The 16,495-nt window shown below is 27.7% G+C and overlaps 2 protein-coding genes across 2 annotated transcripts; one reads left to right on the top strand and one right to left on the bottom strand.

Moving 5' to 3' along the window:
• Window positions 1-501: 501 nt before the first annotated feature.
• LOC128956733 (cyclin-dependent kinase inhibitor 1C-like) lies at window positions 502-2,333 on the top strand. Its single transcript, XM_054302446.1, has 2 exons — window positions 502-525; window positions 1,601-2,333. Exons 1-2 carry the CDS (start codon window positions 502-504, stop codon window positions 1,985-1,987), a joined length of 411 nt encoding a protein of 136 aa, XP_054158421.1. The 3' UTR covers window positions 1,988-2,333.
• Window positions 2,334-11,200: 8,867 nt separating this feature from the next.
• Window positions 11,201-16,023, bottom strand: LOC128956732 (putative glucosylceramidase 3). The gene is made up of 6 exons (XM_054302445.1): window positions 15,486-16,023; window positions 15,229-15,401; window positions 14,574-15,006; window positions 13,924-14,316; window positions 12,872-13,015; window positions 11,201-11,443 (listed from the first exon to the last, which is right to left on the bottom strand). Exons 1-6 carry the CDS (start codon window positions 15,822-15,824, stop codon window positions 11,201-11,203), a joined length of 1,725 nt encoding a protein of 574 aa, XP_054158420.1. The 5' UTR covers window positions 15,825-16,023.
• Window positions 16,024-16,495: the final 472 nt, after the last annotated feature.

Genomic DNA, 16,495 nt, shown 5'->3' with positions numbered 1-16,495 from the left:
AAAACACATATTTTAATAATAATATATTTATTAATCCAAAATAATAATGTTATATAATTTTATTAGTTATGAAATAATTAATAACTAATTTATATTTGATATTATTAATTAAAATTATTTGCTAGTATATATTAGCATATCATTTGATAAAGTGTTAATATTATAATAAAATATATTTTGTAATAGATATTTAGTGTTTAGTTAATAATTTTATTTTATTATTTTATTTATTTGTTTCTATGTGTTTGCATTGTGAAACTATACAGACTTTCTATTAAATATTAATAAACAATAATATTATATAAATTTAGCTTATTTTAGTTATCATCTTTAAAAATAAAATAAAATAAAATTTAACAATAAGCAGTAATTAGCTATTAATTAATTTAAAACTAATAATTTGTTAATATTTTAAAATTGTTAATATTTTAAAGCATTCTCAACTGGTTTTTTAAAACTGTCCAACACTTTCTCAAGTCTATCGGCTAACAATTTATACAAATGAGCAAAATTGTTGACTTTTTTGTTTAGTAATTGAATAGTTTGGCAATTTTTAAATTAAACAACAAAAATGTATAACTTTATAATTTTTCGTTTTTTAACAGTATCTATAACCAGTTGAGAATGCTAGAAAGCATTTCCACACGAATTCCTAATAATAATTAAAAATTAAATTCAGTATGATAAAATAAAATCAACTATAGTTATGTAGGGTATCAAACGATTTAGTATGACAAAATAAACAACTATAGTCATGTGGGGTATCAAATGATTCAGTATTACAAAATAAACTACTATTTTCCTTAAAAATAAACTTAAAAACGAAAAAAATAAAAAATCAATATTCAAAAAAATTCAAAAAAAATTCAAAAAAAAAATTCAAAAAAAAATTCAAAAAAAAATTTGTAGCGGATAGTGGATTCGAACCTATGTCCTCGTGGGACAGACAGACAGACAGACAGACTTACAGAATGCATATACGTATTCCTTTCAGGAATTCGTGAAAATTGTTATTTATTAAAATGAAAATAATAATTACTATAAAAATTTTGTTATTATTGTAAATGTTTGACAACTAAAGTTTTATTTTATTTATTTTTTGTTTGCTATTATAAGTATAAACTTTAAAAAATTTTTAAAAGCGAAATTTTTTTTTAAAAATACAATATTAAACATTAATTGAAAACTTACAAAATTTTTTAATATCAAAAATATTCTTAATTATTAAATAACTTTTTATTATAATTATAATTATTATTTTTAATATGATCATTAATAAAATAATTTGATTTAAAAACCTTATATTTATAATTTTTTGTATTATCTATTAATTCTAAAAAAAATTTATTTAAATCGAAATATTTAAATGATACAAATAAAAAAATATATTAAATTATATATTTTTTATAAATAAAATTTTTGCAACTAAAAACATCCAACATATGAACATCCTTTAAGTCCACATGTTTTGCTTTTACTGTCGCAACTATAGCTGGCACAACATGGCTTATCATCATCATTGCTTGTTTCATTGAAACGTCCGCACGTGCTTGAATTGACACATTTACCTGAATAGCAATTACACGCGTCACACTCGTAGCCTGGTGCACATTTTTCAGTGCTTCTTGGTCGTTTAACACATCTAGCACCGGCAACACCACCAGCAGCAGCTACAGCACCACTACCAGCACCATCAGCTACAACAGCAGCAGCTACAGCACCACTATCATCACCACTATCGTCATCACTATCGTCACCACTATCATCAGCATCACTATCAGCACCACTACGAGCTCCACTACCAGCACCACTTCCAGCACCACTACCAACACCACTACCAGCACCACTACCAGCACCACTACCAACACCACTACCAGCACCACTACCAACACCACTAAAAAAACCAGGAGATACAACGTCTTTGACAAAGTCTATTCCTAAACAGGCAATCATTGGACATCCTTTCATTCCACATGTTTTGAGTTGACTGTTGCAACTATAACTACCACAACATGGTTTATCATAATTGCACGCTTGATTCAATTGTCCGCACGTGCTTGAATTGACACATTTGCCTGAATAGCATTCACACGCTTCACATTCGTAGCCAGGGGCACATTTTTCACGGCTATTGAATCCACCAATACATTTAGCACCGGCACCACCACCACCTCCACCAACATTAACAGCACTATTGATTGAGTTCTGGATAGTCAACAAACATTGATTGAAAATTAAAAAACACAATCAATTTAAATAATACGACCATGATGAATTTTAGAAATAATTATTTTTTTAATACAGTTTACTGTATAAATTTGAAAGTTTGTATTATAAATTTTTGTTAGTTATGTTAACTTCCACGTAGTATTATATTTTTAATGTGATTTTAATAGATATATTTTATTATTTCTAATTAAATTTTTAATTAAATTAATAATTAATAAAGACATACAATATATGTGACACATATTTTTAAAATAAACATATATTTCAATTTATATACTGTATATCAATTATTTTTACAAAAATTTATATTTTTTAAAATTTATATAACATTGATTTTAAAAAAATATTAAGTTATTATAAATATTTAAATAAAATGTTTTGAAAAAACGACTTAAGATTAATTCAAACATTATGTAATTATAAATGAAATTAATTATATTATGAAACATATATATATATATATATATATTATATGATAATATTATAAAAATAAATTAAATACATTTTTTAGTAAATTTAAACCCCATATTTTGATTCTCTCTAAAAATGAATACTTAAATATTTACTTTATTTTTGTTGTTAATTTAACTTACATAACATTTTAATAATACATTATAACTTGTTTTTTTGTTGCTAAATTAAATAAAATTATTTTAGATATAAATTTATATTATTTTTATTATATAATAGTTACAAAAAAAACACATAATTAACACGGTGCAGGTGTTAGACATGAATATTTAATATCAAGTCCCGGTTGTCCACATGAACCGTACAGACACTTCAAATAGCACCCATAGCATTGTAGTCTACCAGGGCACTGGATGTTTTCCGGACCACCACATTGAATATACAATTGATTTGCTTCAATCAAATAAATAGTGTAACAGAAAATCAAAAACAAACAAACAAATAGTTTTTGTATCATATTTTTTATACAATTATTTTTATTTAATAATATTGTTGTTTAGTTGTATAGTATTAATATAATAATAAAAATACAATGAACTAAAAGTAAAATAATTTGTAACTATATGCTGTTTTTTATACATTAAATAACTTTTATTTTAATTCACCAAGTCATGTTATATTGTAATAAATTTACTAAATCTGATTTTTGTTGTTGATATTTTTTTTATTGCAATCTATCTTGTTGAAAAAAAACAATTTTACATTATTATTATTATAAGTAGTAGTAGTAATAGTAGTACAAATCATATTGAAATATTATAGTAAATATTTTAATAAATTAAATTATTATTACATATTTTTTTACAATTTATTAATATTATAATAAAAATTATTTAATAATAATTTTTATGCTTTTATAGTTAAGTCAACAACAAAAATATATCTAAATATTATTTAATTCTGTATTGATTTATGTCAATGTTTACTGAGAAAAAAAATAATTAAAAACAAACTATAATTGTTTAGAAAAAAAACATTTATTATTAGTATCCAAATAAGTCAAATAATAAAATAATTAATTTTTATTGTCAATAAAACATTAATAATAGCAAATAAAAATTATATATATATATATATATATATAACATGTAAAATGTTTTATTTAAATTTTTAATAATAATTAAATTTGATTTATTTATTTATTTATTTATTTATTAATTAATTAAGACCCATTCAAGGAGTTATCGGACAAACAACCCGTCTAATTGGTTGACACTTGCCTTGATTACCACAAATATAGCCACGACAACATTCATTGGATTTTTTACATTTTGGATCATTGTTTGGTGTAAAACTACACTTACTTAACGAAACACAGATACCCTCATCAATTGGACATAGATTGTTGCACATATAGCCTGGACAACAGCTTTTTCGCTGAAATTTGGCCTGGCGACAACTGGCCTGGCGACAACACGACTGGCCACCACAACCGCCACCATCACCAACTGCATCGACCAATTGGACACCAGTAGACATACAGCTAAACATTATTAGCGTCAATACTAATAAAAATAATGACATCATATTATTGATATGAAACAAATTTTTAATTTATTTGTTTTATTTTTTAATATAGTTAAACAAACTTAATTGATTAGTGTATTACTAACTACTAGAATAATATTCAACAATTTTTATAACTTTATAAATGCAATTATTATTATTATTAAATAATATTTTTTAATGTAAATGAAATAATTTTTAAAAAATATATATAGTCATTATGCTAAGTAACGATTTTCTATGAAATTAATTTTGAAACTATAATAAATAATATAATTTATTTTATTTATTTAACAAACAATATATTGGTTACACAATATATTTAATATATTATTTGTAAAATATAGATATTTTCTAATTTAAAAAAATAAATAATATTGAGGTGTCCTGAGAACTTTGGCAGTTCCAGGAACACCAAACGCTGTGCCGACACCTCTTCTGAGAGTGCCGACACAGGCGCTAATTAGTGCCATATCTCACCCTTTTTAATGGGTCATAAACTGACCCATATATAAGGGTGAGCTGTGGGAACGTATGTCATTCCCACACTTTTACTTATAATTAAATAAAAGTATTTGAGACATAATCTCTTGTTTTTTTTGGACAGCAACCTGTCCACCCGAACCGCCCGCACGCTAACGCCCGCACTTTGACCACTAACCGTAGCCAGTGCTACATTTTGGCGCAGTCGGCAGGATCACCGCCGCGTGATTAGTGTTAAAAACACGTGTGATATGCAACCATTTCGGCCACAATCTCACAGCTCGGACAGTGACTCAGATAAAGAGAACAGTGACCCGAATCGCCGGAAGTCTAGTGACCAGAAGCCAAAAGACAACCAGCCAAAGCCACCAAAAGACAAGCGGCCATCAAAGACGACAACAAATAGTTGTCATCTTCGGAAACGCTTCAAAAGTATTGCAATTCAAGCTCTAAGACAAACGCCTCAAAAGACTACGACATACCGATAGACGACTCGCAGATCAAAGACGGGACACATCTCAAAGCGATACTCAAAGCACGCGTCCTTTACCTAAGTTGGTAATTGAAGTTAACTCCGACAACTTGCCCGACAACACCAACCATTCACCTCCGATCCGGAAAACGCACCACCGCCCTAAACATGGCCACCGAAAACACCAGCACCGCCTCACAGGAAAGCTTGGCCGACAAGACCTCTTCGTCGTCCAGTAACTGCTCCAGCCGGCAGCTTATAGCCAAGTTTTGCGGCCATAAGACGGTGATCAGGGCTGATCTCTGGCTCAACCTTTTTGCGGTCGTAACCAGAGGTAAGTCAGATGCGGATCGCATCTTTAGCCTTATGGCCTATCTTATCGACGACGCTCTCAACTGGTTCGCCGCCGATATTGCGCCATCAATGGAGTCGCTCTCCTGGCCAGACGTAAGGGAGCGCCTGATGGCACGGTTTGGTCCGGCCGTGACTAACCCACTAGTTGAGGCCCAACTCCGTAGGCTTAAGCCCACAGAAACGGTACAGTCATACTATGATGACAAAATGCGGTCTCTGCGGCGAGTTAGCCTCAAGGAAGTTGATGTCGTCGCCCAACTAACAGAAGGTATGCCGACCAGCTACAGGGGATATCTTCTGTGCGCCAATCCAACAACAGCAGTTGGATGGCTGGCCATTGCCTTACAGTTAGAGGCCACTATACGCCGCCAACAACAGGCATCAAAACCGAGTTGGCCACAGCGTTCAGCGCCTTCCCGCAATGTTGCGATGGTTGCAACGACCAACCAAAAGCCGAACCAACGTTCCCGCCGAGATATGTCACCAACTCCGTGCCGTCACTGCAGCGAAGCCGGTGAAACGTCGTGGCACTGGAACCGTGAGTGTCCACGGAAACGAAATGGCTACACGTCTACGAAAAACGCCGATTCAGCTGATGTCGGCACCTCTCTTGTAGCTACCGAAATAGAGGCCATTACAATGGCAATATCGGGCGAACAAGACGTCATCAGACCTACCTTTGTCCACGCAATGGTCAACAACCAGCGAATCAGCGCTATGGTTGACGGTGGTAGCACCGTTGATATTAGGTCAGCTACAGCCGCCTTCCACCCCTCTATACCCTATGGAGGTGTGGTCCATCGATACAGTGGTAATGGGTACCGCTGCTGGCCGCACACGCGCGAAATATATACAACTAATAGTTGATAATCATTCGCGCTATGTGTGGGCCTTTGCGACGCCCAAAAATTCCACTGCGACTCTGGTCAATGTGTTGACTCAGCTCTTCTCTTCCGTCGGTCGGCCGAAACAACTGGTCAGCGATCGGGGCACAAATTTGACCGCCAAAGCTTTTCGCCGTTTTCTCGACGACCGCGGTATACGTCATGTGATGACATCGCCGTACCATCCGCAAGCCAACGGGCTTTGCGAAAAGGCCAACGGAACTATAGTCCGCGGGTTGCGACTGGCATCAGTGGACAACCCGCGACTCAAATGGTCGACACTTTTAGCGTCAGTTGTTGACCACTACAACACGGCGCCTCATTCGGCAACTGGATTTACGCCGCGTTATCTACAGTTTGGTCAACCAACTGATACTTTGTCTGATCAGACTAATCCGGATCAAGCGCGGCAATTGGCAGTTGTTCGCTCCGACGCCAGAAAACATGCTAGGAAGCGGCTACACGACACCCATCATCTCGCCTCCAACTTTGTTGATGGCGATTATGTTGTCCGTCGTTTGGCCAGTAACCACCCAAGCCGCCATAAACTATCGCCGGCGAATACTGGCCCATACGTTATTCGCCGTCGTCTCGGTCCTGAGACTTACCGTATTTCGTTGGCAGACAATCCCGGCTACGAGGCTACCGCTCACTCGTCCCAGCTTTTTCACCCTCGGGTCGAAACCGACAACGCCGGGGGAGTGAGGTGTCCTGAGAACTTTGGCAGTTCCAGGAACACCAAACGCTGTGCCGACACCTCTTCTGAGTGCCGACACAGGCGCTAATTAGTGCCATATCTCACCCTTTTTAATGGGTCATAAACTGACCCATATATATAAGGGTGAGCTGTGGGAACGTATGTCATTCCCACACTTTTACTTATAATTAAATAAAAGTATTTGAGACATAATCTCTTGTTTTTTTTTTGGACAGCAACCTGTCCACCCGAACCGCCCGCACGCTAACGCCCGCACTTTGACCACTAACCGTAGCCCGTGCTACAATATACATTGAAATTAATATAAATAATAAGTTTACTGTTGATGTAAAGTACAATATTGTTTGTTAACATTAATTTATAATAATATAAAAACTATAAAATTTAAAAAATAAAATAAATTTTATTCAATTCTTGTTACACAAAAACACTGGACAACTAAACGGATTTCTCTGACACCGGCGATCCTCATCACGTCGTCCACTACAATGATATCCATGACAACAATCATCAGGTAATGAACACGTTTGGTTAAATCCCTGGCACTTTGTCAACGAAACGCACGTACCAACAAAACATGGACACACTATGTTACATACATAACCATCGCAACATCCCTTACCTCCCGGTTCACCACCACATTGATTGCCTCCGCAACTACTGGTCAACAACAACAACAACTGGACACTATAGATACAGTATATCCCTATTAGTATTGATGCTAACAATAATTTAATCAATATCATTTTTTTAAATTTTATTATTTAATTTTTTCAACTATATCTGATTTTGATTAAAAAAATGTTAAGTTTTTGCAATAATGCTGATTGTAAACTAAACAATTTTAGCTACCTATATTTATTTATTTATACAGGTATAATTTTTGTGTTAGTAAAATAAATTATTTTTTAAAAAGTATTTGTTGCAATGTAATGATTGTTTTTTTTTACAAAAATTGATGTTGAAACAATAATAAATAATCTATTAATGTATAAATGTTTGTCTAAAACAATCAAAATATTAATTTTTCAATAATATAAAATATATATAGATATTAAATATCTTAAAGTAAAATGTTAGAAAATGTATTACTTATAACTTACTTATAGATATATATTATTAATTATATATATATATATATAAATCAAATTTTTTATTTAATTAATGTAATAAATAAGTACTCATTTTTAAAAATTATAATTTTCTTAATATATTTTTATAAAATATATTTATTGCATATTATATTATATTAATTAATAACAATGTATACATAAATTATTTACTTTATTAACATTTATTAAAATAGAAAATAAACAAATAAATGTTTGATTAATAAAAAAAAATAATATAAAAAATTAAAATATTAGTAATTAGTTATTTTATATTTATATTATAGTTTAAAAATTTTTTTGAATTAACATGGACAATTAGTCGGAATTGGGAGTAATCGACACGTGTGCATTGTTGCACGTGTATTACAATATAATTTTGGACAACAATCAGTAGATTTTGTGCATGCTGCATTCAACAGACCGCACGTGTTCAATGCAACGCACGTACCCAAAGTACATGAACACACATTGTTACACATATGACCCGTACAGCAACCCTTACGCTCGAGTCCACCACACGGTTCACCCGCACAACCGGCCAAATGGACACTATAGACTTTGTAGACAATTATTAGTAATAATGATACTAATAGTATAGTATTTATTTTCATTTTAATGTTTTATTAATTTTTGTTTTTTTTTAATTTTTGTTTATCTTAATAGTTGTACTTAAATTATTGGCTGCTTAAATACAAAAAATAAATATTTTATCAATTTAATTTTTTTTTATATTATTATTTTACTAATAATGTATTATAATATTATAATAATATATTAATCTATAAATTTTTATTAGTTTTTTTTTACCAATAATAGTATTTTATGCAATGTAATGATTTTCAATAAAATTGATTTTGAAAATTTAGTAAACACTTTTTGTTTTATTATAAATGATTTTTTTATTTATTAATAATAAAAGTAATATCTACTAAGTTTTATAGTTATAAACAAATGATTAAAATTTTAAAAATTAAAAAACAAAAGTTAGTAAAAATTATATAATTTATATATTTTAATTAGAAATGTTAAAACTAAATGCTAGATTGATTAATTACAACACAAAAAGTGAGTAAGCTAGTTTTTATTATACAGAAATTTTGTAATATCAAATTCAATATAATAATAATAAAAACATAATTATTTGTAACAATAGTTTATAATGTACAGGTAGTGTACAGGTAAAATAATATTAATTATAAAAATCTGTTATTAAATTTACCTAGTACTGTTTACTACAGAGTATAGTTATTTAAGTAAATTAAAAATAAATATATATATCGAAATTATTTATATACATTTTATTTATAATATTATAAAATGGTTCATTTAAATATATTTTTAATAAACACTTTATTTTATAAATTTAAATTAACAAGAATATTTGACAAATTTATATATTTTAGTTTATTTATTAATAAAAAATTACATTTTTTTTAAGTAATATATCAATATTTTTTTAAATAATTATATTTATTTTAGCTATTCAAAAAACAAACTTTTTTTTATTAAAAATTAATATTTTAACTTTAAAAATTGTACAGTGTACATTTATCAATTATTTGGATTGGCTTGGAGCTTCGCAATAGATAGCAGGACACAATCTTTTAGCATTAACAAACGAAATGCCACGTACGCACGTGCCGTCCAGGCATGGACATGCGTTACAACTATAGCCGGGACAACAGTTTTCAGCTAACTTTCCAGTACATGGTTGGCCATTACAACCATTATCATTACCGATACAATTAGCATAATAGTTGACCAGTAGTAGTACTATAAATATGATAAGTTTAACTATCATTATTGTTTGATAATAAAAAAAATAATTATAATTAATAATTTTTATTTTTTTCTAATATAAATATATTTTTATTAATAGCTATCTATACTATTGTATGTTTAACAATGTGTTTTTCATAATATAATAGTTTACTATATTAGTTTATGTTTTTATACTTTACTACACATTTTTAGTAATACTAAATTGTCAAGTACATGTATAAATTAAATGACGTTGATAATTTATGATGTACATTTACTATAAATTAATAAATTATATATTAAATAAACAACATAAATTTAATGTTGCATAAATAAGTTTAATTTAAACATAACAAAATTACTACAACAGTAAACATTTTAAATAAAAATAAAATAATACAATATAATTGAAAATAATGTATCTAAAATAATAATAATAACTTATTATTAGCTTATTATTTTTATTTTTATAAAATCTGTTATAAACCTGTCATATGTCTAATAACTTATATTTAAAAAATTTATTTATTATAATGTAAAATAATTTTTATAAAAAAATAATGTTAAGCTACTGAAAATCATTAAAACTTAACAATTTATTAAGATACAATAATGATATTAATGTTTTAATTTTGTTAAACTTATTTTAAATTTTTATGTTTTATCAAAATCTATTAATAATTTTTTTTATACATTAATTTAAACATTTTTAAAGAATATTATTATTGTTATAACAATAATAGATAATTGTATTACAAAATATTTGTAAAAATAGATTATTTTGTCATATCAGACAAACAATAAGTTTTTATTATATTTGGTTCAGTAAAATATAAAGTATTTATTATTTTTGATAAAAATATTTAAAAACAATTTTTACTTATAAATGATTAATAATAATTTTTACTTATTATTTATTTAATATAAAAATAATAAGTTATTATTTTAATTTTAATATGATTATTTTATACATAAATTTAACTCTAAAAGTTTTTTTGTTTAAATAAAAAATATGAGCAAGCATTTATTTTGATAATATTAATTAAAACAACATTTAATTTTATAATATGAAATGTTTATTTTATCTTTAATAACAATTAACAACAACAACAAAAATACATAATAAAAATTACAAAAATTAATTATTATATTACTAGTAATACTATTATATATATATATATATATTTATATTAATCAATTAGTTATTAGTTTAACATCCAATTAGGGGACAAGCTTTCAATGTACATGTTTTGGACTGTTTGTTGCACAATAAATCAGCGCAACATGGTTTAGCATCGCTACATGGTACATTCAAACGTGAAATGCACGTGCTTGTACTGACACACGTGCCCTTATAGCAGGGACAGGCGTTGCACTTGTAACCTTTCGCACACGCTATCAGCTTAGGTGTGTCCATACAAGTAGCACCGGCACCACCACCAGAAATAGCATCCTGGATACTAAATAAACATTGATTCAAAATAAGCATACATATTAGCAACTTGATATTGACCATGATAAATTTTGTTTGTAACAAAAATACTAAATCAATAGTTAATTTCTATTGAAATTGAAGTTAAACAGTTTTAAATACTAAAACTCAACAATTTATATAACTATTATATTTTTTTAAATACTGTAAAAAACAATTATCACTTTTATATTTTATAGCAAAAAAAAGTGAGCTATGCAATTTAATGTTTTTTTTAATTATATTTTATGCATTGTAATGATATTTATAAAACTTTAAGATTTTCAAACATTAATTAATAAATAAATTATTTGTTAAAATCTAAGAACCAATGTAATTGTTTAACAATATTTGATAAATTAGATAATTATATTAATATATTTTTAATAAAATATTTTTCTGCAATTTTTGTTTATTGATTATATTATATATTAGGAAATACTGTATATGTTTCTCACTCACCTAACAAACAAACAAAAAAGATTTATTTTTTATTAGTAAATTACAAATATATTAATTAATAATTTATAATTGAAATATTTTTACTATAAATGTTTATTAGTTTATCAAATATTATTAAAATTACAACAATTTATAATTAATCATTATTATTTATATATCTAAAAAAACAATTTACTAAGTTTTTTAGTAAACACAATATTTGTTTCACAATATGTATTCATATTTAATTAATTGTAATATTTATGTTATTGACTTAATTTTTTATATAAAATATATCATTTTTATTATTATTGTCTGCATATTTATACTTTAAAAAAAATAATATTTAATATGTCAATTGCATTAGTACACAGACTAATAAATAACAAAAAAAATTGCTATAAAATATTAAAACTCAATGCTTTATATGTATAGAAACTTAGTGTCAACATATTTTTTGTTTTCATTACTATAAACAATTAAATAGTTATATAATAATATAATTAACATTTAATATGATTATTATTTAAGTAATATATTTATATAAAAAAAGTTGTAAACATGTTTATATAAGTTATTTATATAAATATATTTTTATAAAATTTATTATATGTAATGTATTTTAAAAGAATTTTTATTTGTTATCTAAATAATTAGAGATTTTTTTTAAATTTTTATTTTAGACCAATAAAAATTAATTTTATTAGATTAATACAGAATAACATAGTTTAACATTTTTTTGTATAAATACTAGATATGTTTTAATAACAAATAAAAATAATTTAAATAATAAAATAAAATAATAATAATAATAATAATAATAATAATAATAATGTTTATAACAAATAATTAAAAAAACTATCCAGTCAAAATATTACATCCAATTTTAGGACATGGTTTAGGTTGGCATGTTTTAAGGTGTTCATCGCACGTGTAACGTGCACAACATGGCTTCACGTTACTACATACAGCATTAGCACGTGCGCACGTGCTCGATTCTACACATTTGCCTTTATAACATGGACACGCGTTGCATTCATAGCCCTGGGCACATGGTATACGTCTGGGTCTATCCAGACATATAGCTCCCGTACCACCATTACTATTGTTTGCCTGTATATTACAAAAATATTGATTCAAAATTAGCATTACTATAATAAACTTAAACACCATGTTATAACTTATAAGTTATGTTTTTTTAAATAACTATATAAATTAATCACATAAGCATCAAAATGTTAGATAAATATTAATCAAATGTTACTAAGTTATAAAGTTTATATACAGGTATAATATAAATATTATTATTTGTTGCCAAAATTTGCCAACTAATGTTATTGCTATTATTAGTATAAACTTAAGTATATGTATAATAATTAATAGTTTCTTAAGTTAAATTATATATATAGTAATTTTGTAATTATTGAAATCATAAAAGATTTAAAAAATATTAATATTAAAACAATTTATAAATATATAATTAAATATTAAATAGTAATTTAATTTGTTTTTTTTCAAATAATAAATATGATTTAATTGCTATAAATTAATAAATATTTTTTTAGTAGTTATTAAAAATATTGAATTTTAAATAATTATAAATAAATAAAATTAAAATTTTATATTATAAAATTTTATTAATAATTACAATTATAATTAAACATTATATAATTTCAAATTAATATTTTCTTAAAAACTGTAAATATTTAATAAAATAAATATATATATAGTTTATTATAAACAAAAATTTAGATAAAATTAGCTTAAAAAGTCGGCAGGAAAAATATGTTTACTTTTGATAAAAATAAAATATTTATATTAAAGTAATTATAAAATTTAAATATTATAAGTTATGTTTGTATACATTAATAATAAGATAAACATTGATTAGTATAGTATAGCAACAACAAGAACAACAAATTAAATACAATAATTATTTTAAGAAAATTTTTAATTAATTTTTTTTATAGTAATCTATTGTAAATTTATTTTTATTTTAATTTTTGTTAATCATAATAGACATAAGTTTCAATTGATTTTGGTTCGCATTTTGCCATCAGTTTGCCGACTCGGGTCGGATCATCGATAGTCAACTGTACGGTCGAGTTGTCATTATTGACAACAATAACAACTGTAGAATTATCGGGTGTCCGGAAAGCACCGACCGATACTTTACTACTACTACCGGTATCTACACGTTTCGACATAATTTGTGAGTCTATTCTAACTGATCCGGGTGATAGAAATTTACTAAAATGTGCCAGAGCATAGTAATGGGGTAATCTATAGTATTCATGTTTGTCCTGGTTGAATATGATGGGTGCGTTGAGCCAATTTTCTACCCATGATGGTCCACCATGGTTGTCCAGTACCATGTTCCAATCGGTCCAACCAACTACATGATGCAATAAATCCTAAAAAAATAAAAAATTTGCATGATAAACTTTGTTAGTTTTTAATTTTTACAAAATTTTTAATCAACAAATAAATTATTAATTAATTTTTAAATAATATACAATAATGTGTTAAAAGTTAATAAATTATTTTACAAATTATACTGAACTTAATAAGTACTACTTATCATCAAAAAAAACTGTTATTACTATCTTTAAAAAATAATAATTTCTAATGTTTAATAATACTAATAATAATAATGATAATAAAAACTTACACCCAGTATATCCTCGGCATAACGTTCCGCTAGACTCCAGGCGCCAACAGTTGGTACACCACCGACACAGGCCTCGGTGGCCAAAATAAACTTATCCGGATGTAAGCGATGCGGTTCGTCCAGCAGTTCGTGCGGCGAATGCGAGTACCAGTGAACGGCAGTGCCGGCCGCGTAACGCGAAGCCACCGGATCGGCAAATATAGTCCGTACCCATTGTTGTACGTAATCTAGATTATGATCCCATATCATGACCGACAGTTTATCGGGACCGTAACCACTGCCGTCCAGTTCGGGACCTAATGTTTTGGCCAGAAAATCGCGCATCTGTTCCGGCGTATACAACATTGAATTGAATTTTTGGTTGGCCTGCGGCTCGTTTTGTATGGTTATACCCCAGTGGCTAATGTTATGCGCTTTATATGCATCCAAATATCTATAAAATTTACAAACAAAAAATTGATGATATTTTTAAAATTTTATGTATAAAATAATAGATAATATTTATTAATATATTATTTAATATGAAAAACACACACAAATTATTGGTAATAATAGAAAATTTTAATTAATTCTAAAAATTCTAAAAATTATATTACAATAACTATTAACTTAATTTTAAAATTGTATATCATTTTATTTACATAAACCCACTTACTTAACAAAATATTTGGCCCATATTTGCCAATAATCGCTGCCTACCGGTCCCTTAATACTGCCGCCGTGTATAAGTTCATTGTTGGTTTTCATCCATTTGGGTGCCGACCACGGACTGCCAAACAAACGGATGTCATGAGTGGCCAGTTGTTTGGCTTTTTGTATAATAGGTATCTATTTTTTGTTGTTGTAAAATAAATGATAATATTCTAGATAACACAAAAAAACATTTTAATTTTAGGTTTAAATACACTTTACTTTGTACTGGAGATCCTCCTCAGCCAGACTCCAGTTCCTTAAGCCTCTGTCCTCATTGCTGTCGTCCAGCGAATAGGCCCGCGAACTAAAGTCAGAGCCGCCGATAGGAATACGGCCGACATTATACTCGAGACCACCAGAACTGAAATAGTCCCGTAATATCTGGTCACCTAATTTCTCACCCGCTTTGCGTACATTAATACCGGTCGAGTCGGTAAAAGCGCCGCCAAAACCAAATATCTGTTGATAACGGATCTCTCGATTTACTTTGACATACAACTCGACTACCGGTTCAGCCGTACCATTGATGTTACGATCCATTGGCTGACCAAACTTCATGGTCTGTTTGCGCAGTCGGGCGCCATCTCTGCCCGATTGCCATTTGCTGACAATACCCGGTGCTGTCCTAACTGGTGACACAATTTTAGCGCACGGCTCCCGTTCCGTACAGACACAGGCAAAACTATCTGAACCTTTTGGTTGCAAATAGTTTTTACAATCAGGACTTATGGACAACGATAAGCCATAATAATTGTTAATTATTTGGATAATTATCAATAATAACCATAATTTTCGTAAATTATTTAAAGTTATCATTTTTATTTCATAAATAAATTAATTAACTAATATTTTCAATTAAATAATAAGATTTTGTGAAATTGTTAGTTATTTTTTAATTTATAGCTAATTTTTTTCAATATCTAATACAGTAATAATAATACAGTATCTTATCGTTTATATTTTATTTTTTTAAAAAAGATAATGTTTAGTGTTTTATGCATTAAAGTAAAATTAAATCCTATTAGTATTATTTTTTATATAAATATCAATTAAGATAAATACAGTAATTAATTTTATTTTTGTTAATAAAATATTTATATATATAAAAAATAAATATAACATTTTCAACATTATTATTAAGATAGTAGTTTTTAAAACATTTTTAAAATATACATAATGTCCTAAATATTTACAAATATTACAAAATTTTTCTACCGATACCGCAAAAC

The sequence above is a fragment of the Oppia nitens genome, unplaced genomic scaffold (genome assembly GCF_028296485.1).
Source record: "Oppia nitens isolate AA-2021 unplaced genomic scaffold, nextdenovo-longstitch-racon4-pilon3 scaffold32_pilon_pilon_pilon, whole genome shotgun sequence".
NCBI classification, from domain to species: domain Eukaryota; kingdom Metazoa; phylum Arthropoda; class Arachnida; order Sarcoptiformes; family Oppiidae; genus Oppia; species Oppia nitens.
The sequence above is the reverse complement of the archived record's forward strand: the minus strand, read 5'-3'. Positions and strand labels throughout refer to the sequence as shown.

What these genes read in the sequence shown, in the direction of transcription:
- LOC128956733 (XM_054302446.1), top strand. Translation starts at nt 502, where the DNA reads ATGAGCAAAATTGTTGACTTTTTT. An exon ending in GCAAAATTGTTGACTTTTTT is followed by an intron (nt 526 to 1,600) that starts GTTTAGTAATTG and finishes TCACACTCGTAG; the next exon opens with CCTGGTGCACATTTTTCAGT.
- LOC128956732 (XM_054302445.1), bottom strand. Translation starts at nt 15,824, where the DNA reads ATGAAGTTTGGTCAGCCAATGGATCGTAACATCAATGGTACGGCTGAA. An exon ending in CAAAATCAATTGAAACTTAT is followed by an intron (nt 13,016 to 13,923) that starts GTCTATTATGAT and finishes TGTAATATACAG; the next exon opens with GCAAACAATAGTAATGGTGG. An exon ending in CGTGCGCACGTGCTAATGCT is followed by an intron (nt 11,444 to 12,871) that starts GTATGTAGTAAC and finishes TTTAGTATCCAG; the next exon opens with GATGCTATTTCTGGTGGTGG.